This window comes from Megachile rotundata, chromosome 15, assembly GCF_050947335.1.
Source record: "Megachile rotundata isolate GNS110a chromosome 15, iyMegRotu1, whole genome shotgun sequence".
NCBI classification, from domain to species: domain Eukaryota; kingdom Metazoa; phylum Arthropoda; class Insecta; order Hymenoptera; family Megachilidae; genus Megachile; species Megachile rotundata.
The window spans coordinates 14,374,119-14,380,118 of NC_134997.1; the positions used below are offsets into that span (position 1 = coordinate 14,374,119).

Here is a 6,000-nt window from a genome sequence, read left to right on the forward strand (position 1 = left end):
TCCGATACTTTTTCCTTTGAATTATGCTCAGGTGCTTTATATCGGTGAAAGAAGTTATCGATAATCTGCTCCTACCGATAATGATGACTTCTCCCGTCGGATACGATACGTAACACGCGCGAAAAACAACTTCCGGTAGACGATGGCAATACGCCAGCAATGCACGTGACAGAAGAATATTAGTTCCAAAAGATATGTATCAATTTTGTTCGAAAGATGAAGTTGAAATTATTTAATCCGAGAATTTTCTGGGCTTTTTCTTTTAATTATGGTGCAAAGTATCGAGAGGATAAATGTCAAAGAATACCTTATTAATCACAAATATCTTTGAGCAATTTTTAGTTTCGAATTAATCGAACGATTCAATTTTGAACATATTCGATAGAACGTGTTTTGCTGCGTCGTTCGTCGATGTACACGCTCGTGAACCTCCATTTTGTATTTCCACAACGCTTCGTGGCGAAAATGAGCGCTCGAATCGTGAATTTTTAGCTAAAGTTTGTTCGAAGCAGAATCGCATTTATTTATTAATTCGAGAAGTGAAACGTTCTCGTCTAAGACTTCGGCTAAAATTTTTTAAATATTCATACTAGTATCATTGTGTATTTTTCCAGAAAGAATATTAATTTAATCTTCGAAACAAGAAGAAAATGAAAATGTATCGAATACGATATGACTGTAATTTTCAATTCGCATATGCTATACATAACTGTTGATACTCGATTAACTTGGAACGTAAAGAAAAATGATGTGTAAACTCGAATGTTGTGTCACGACAAATTTACCGATATTAAGCTTACATGTTTAATTAATGTTTCTCGTGCAAACAATCGTTCGATATTAGAAAGCGCGAAATTCGATTTTCATTTGAATTGCATTGACAGGTTACGAAAGGAAACGAGGAATATTTTGCAAGTGCAAAATTAATGAATCACCGATTCGGACAGGTGAGAGAGCTTTAGCTTTAGTTACACTTTAATTGACAGCTGGCACGGTGCAAACGCGAGCTTCCGATCACGGAATTAATGAATTTCCCTGTAACTTCGAGCCGATCTGTCGAGTTTCCACCTTTAATTTTATTTTAATTGCTACCTAACGCGAACAGATGCGAACTCATGATCATGGAAATTAACAAGCGCACAACTTCGAGCCTATTAACGACAAATGAACGAGTTCCTCTACGATTTTCAAGTTGATAAACAGAAAACTAACAGTCCTTTTCTTTGCTAACCGTGGAAGAATGTGCACGCCTCAAAATGGTGCCTAAACACATCGCCCCATTCCTCTTTTACAATTTTCAATTCGTGGACGGAAATTTTGTCTGATCGCATACAACGATTAATATTCCAGCATCGCGAAAACTAAATTGTACACTATAAATTTTGCTAAGCAACTCGTTCCTTGAGAGTCTCACATAAAATGTGCGATTAAAACAAACCTGCTGCATAATAGTACAATACCTCTACTATGACGGAATGGCTGTTTATTTCCGTTTAACAAACAAACATTGGCACATTCGACACTGCAACGCGTAAAACATCGAATACTGTTTCAAGACTCGTGAAGGGTATTACTGACTTATCGTTACTAATAGCTCACTGCTTAGAAATTCCACGCGAACACTATTATTGCAGTAAAATTATTCAATTCCTCAACTGTCCTCCCTGTTAATTAAACGTTACACTATCCGTCTTGAACTAACTTCGATATTTCGGCTACGATATTACATTATGTGTATTTAATCGCAAAAAAGGCTAAATTAAATTCGTGCACCAGATTCTTGGACAATTTCGTGCAAAATTTAGCGCATAAATCAAAATATTAGCAAACTGCCTTAATTGCCTATGATCTACTTTAATGGTAAACATCGATTCTCTGTTAATTTCAACAAAATTATGACACGGGAGACATCAGATTTTGCAGCAGCAAGTTCACGGAACTACGTGATCGCTCGTTAATCGTTACGAGATAATACTCCCCTTCAGAATATCACCTGTCCATCGTTTAACAACCGAATACCATGAAGAAATCGCGTAATAATTAACCACCACCGAAAGGAGATACGTCGAAACGATCCAAGTTTGCTACCCAGTCACCGTCTAACCGATCCTCGATGAATCTCCGTCGAAATTCACGATCCGTAGATCGATGTAACGTCTAACAACGTCGTCGGGAGAAGATTGACAGCCCTGGCTGTCTCGACCAAGTGAAAACACGGCTGACCACGTTAACAAACCGATCGGAACGGTAACCTCGTGGAAATAAATGTATCTTGCCATCGGCGCGGATGAATAAACGATGAAACAGTTCTCTCGCGTGCCGAGCGTGCGTCTTCTGAGATGATTAGCGATCCTGCTTGTAAAATCCTCGACGAATCCACCGATGCGAAAAATTTGAACGTCGATTCAAGTTGCTAGCCCTTAAAGTTAGAACAACTGGCTTTGGATGCGAGTATTCTTGATTCGACGTTCGCAACGAATAAGTGAATAAAGGATGAAAATAAATTTGCACGTACAGGGTATGATGTAACTACTCGTGTAATTTTATAGTTATTGAAAATTATAATTGTGCGGTAAAAAGTAACATGACAGCGTCAAATACAATATTTACTTATACGGTTACGTTTTTCTGGAAATCGGTGTTGGATATTTCTAAACTGTTTAATTTTCTAGCGAAAATTTCATGAAACGTAGTAATACCATTAAGAATAGAATATTCGCCAAAAAGGAGAATACCTGGAGTACCTTAACCTCCCAAACCTGTCATCCAGCGAGTGTTATTTTTTATGACACTATTAAAACTCTTGTGCCTTCACTGAAAGATCGAACTCTCATAAGAATTCCATATGATAAATCCAGAAAAATTTTGAAAAAGAAGCACCATCAAAATTTAACAAGAATAATAAAATTTCTCTTTCCTTCTAGGAAGATACAGTCACCTTGTACATAGCAAAAACAGAACAATGTTAATACTATGTGTTGCAAATGATAAATAAAACTTTATCAAACAGCACCTTGTCCCTTGTAAAAGTCTAAGAGATAGGCTAATTAAATGACAGAGTATTTTTCCATGACGGACGCTTTTCTTTCAAACGCAGTCAGAAAATTTTGAATTCTGAAACACGTGACTCTCCTTGTTCTACCGTGAACTTGCTCAATGATAGTGGAACATTTATATCTTTATATAGAGTTTCTAGACGAGTTGCAGAGGAGTGAAGGAATAAATACATTTAGGCCTTGTAGCCTTATTGCTATTTTTATTTTTTTCATATCGATCCCTATCTGTATTACTATAATAAAACTTGTTTCCTTTTTAAGTAATTGTTCAACTTTTTTCTACAAGCATTGCTTTGCATTTTTAAAAACACTGTTAGTTGCGCAGCATTTATTTCAAACTAATATGTTGTAACTGGCTCTTTAAAAATATACACGATGTTACTGAATTGTTGAAGAACAACAACAGAGTTATGTCAGGCAAATTTCTGTTCAAATTAACCATACTATGCTCGCAAAATTGGACAAACAACATAAAGAATTTCATAAATCTACTTAAACGTTGAATTTTGTATCATAAAAAGAAACAAATATTATAAAATATCACGCGTTTATATTCATTTAACGTCCTTTGCTTCATTTGCTCAAAATTTAATAAGAAAAATTGAAAAAATCGAACGAACGATGCATTGCTCGACAAATTAAATTTGTGAAAAGCTACTAATTAATATCAATCAATTCAGAAATTATTTTTCATCGATCATTGAACAGAACTACCTTCAATTTTCATGAACACAATGGTAATTTTAAGGAATGTACTGTTTCGATCGTCCATAGTCAATGTTTATAGACAGACTGGCAAGTCTGATATAAACAAATCGATGTAGCATAATAATTTACAAAGATTTTAGAGGTTGTGAAGAATAAAAACCTTCTATCGTCAATGGACATTCTTTATAAATGTATTTCATTCATTTTCTTCCCTTAAAAGCATGAAATTGTTTAAGAATCGCCTGCTTTCCCGATATAACTATGGAAATTGTCTATCTTTATGGCATAAATTAGTAACAACACGGTGTACCGAATAACTGACGACTCGAAAGAACAAAAATATCGATATCGACGCGAATTAAAGATTGGCGAGAGTTCGGATTTCGGTGACAACGATAGGATCGCGTGGTTGCATCTTGAATCTCGGTTAGGAGTCGTTGGTTTACCAACCACCGTTTAAACAACGTCGACACGAGATGTTATTTTCGACGAGAAACGACGGTTCGTCGAGATTCCATTTTCTCTGGCACTCGAAAGCCGGAGCTAAACACTCGCGAACGTGAGTTTACATCTCAATCTAGACGACGGCGCGAGTTTACTGTTGCTGAAATCACCGGCTTTCAACGAAGAGCCGCGATTCTATTTGTCTCGACACCGATTAACTCAGCCGGCTAACAGAACTGGATATCACGACTGGAGCTGTTTGATACGTCTTATCGATCTACAACCTGTTCTTCTGTCGCAAAAGACTACGGATCTTCCGTCTCTCGACTCGGTACTCTCTAGCGTTCGACCCTCTTTTTCGAACAAACAGAATTTCTAACTCGAAGAAGAGCCTAACTCGATCCAGCACTCACAGTTCGATCACCATGACGCACTTTGCCGGGAACTTTATTCACGAAGAAAGCTATTCGACCTCTCGACGCTCACTTCAGTTCGGAAACTTGGTTCACCAACGAAACAACAACGATGACTGCACTTTGCACTGGATCCTATCGATCCTCGCGAGAGTTCGCGAGCCTAAATCGAGCGAAAACATCTATAAACGAGCCGGCAGACGTTCAACTAGGTCCAAGTCGGAACACTAACCACCATCGGCTCTAATCGACTCGTATCGTTTTCGAAACACAGCGTCGTCACAAAACACTGGAACGATCCGAAAGGCGTTAAACGAAAGCACCGTTTTCGCTCACCTGGTGGCGTGATGCCGTGCGGGTTCAGATGCGGATGATGGTGCGCGCTACTGAGGATCCCTTTTCCTTGCAGATGATGCGCCGTCGGTCCAGGCGAGCTGGTTGCCGGCAAATGGGCCGCCGGATTGTAAAAACCGGCCGCTGCCAGGGCGGCAGCGCTGAAATAACTGGCCGCGGCCACTGCCGAGGACGGATGCGACAATTCCCTCTGGCTGGGCAACGGTGGCGGTGTTTCCGGCGCGGCTGCCGGGCTACCGGGTCCACCGGGTGGCGGCGAGGCGCTACCCTGGGACGAGGAGCCACCCAAAATCGGCGGATGAGTGCTGGCCGCGGTCAACAACGAGGACACGCTAAAGTCCGTCGGTCTCGGGGCGGCTGGTGCCGGCAGGTGGCCACCGGATATGTGCCCGTTCGGGTTGCTGGACGGTGCGCCAGCGATCGACGTAGCAAACGGCGAGTGCTGATTCAGAGCCGTCGCTGACGCGGGGTACGCCATCCCAGGCCCCCCCGCCTCTGCCCTCGGCCCCGTGTTCGCACCCTCGACCACGTTAGTCTCCAATTCTCGTCTACGTCGTTGTCCTTCGATGTCCTTCGTGGAGGAGTCCACCTCCTCCTCCACCACCTCCTCGAGCCGTGATCGCTGCTGCAGCGCGGAGGGTTGCGGAGTGCTGGCGCAGTGGGTACCCCTGCACGCTGTGTCTTGTTCGAATCTCATCGAGACGGGCGGGTATGCCGAGTCGCGCGAGATTCCTCTTCGAGTGACTCAAACCGAGGTACTCAACACCTGACCCGATCACCTTCTCTACGCACTACTCACTCTCTCCAAGTCGCGCGTACACTTTCTCGATTTTCTTTTATTCGCGATCGTTTCGTTTCTCTTCGACACTGCCAAGGTATCGTTCGTTTCTGTCCAGTGATCGTCTAGTTTCACCGCGCTCTTCGTCACTGATACGCGTCACCGATCCATGCACCCGCGTCCACGTCGTTCGACTGCCTCTCGGACATGTTTCGTCGCTCCGAATCGCTCAGGAACACGATCCGGA

The 6,000-nt window shown here is 41.8% G+C and overlaps 1 protein-coding gene across 3 annotated transcripts in view; it reads right to left on the reverse strand.

The window, feature by feature from the left end:
* The window catches only part of bi (T-box transcription factor bifid), an 81,973-nt gene extending 76,246 nt beyond the window's left edge, over positions 1-5,727 (reverse strand). For all 3 annotated transcript variants that reach the window (XM_076540709.1, XM_076540708.1, XM_076540707.1), the window contains exon 1: positions 4,958-5,727. In XM_076540709.1, coding sequence (XP_076396824.1) covers positions 4,958-5,672 — 715 coding nt within the window. In that variant the 5' untranslated portion in view covers positions 5,673-5,727. The remainder of the gene's footprint in view (positions 1-4,957) is intronic.
* Positions 5,728-6,000: the final 273 nt, after the last annotated feature.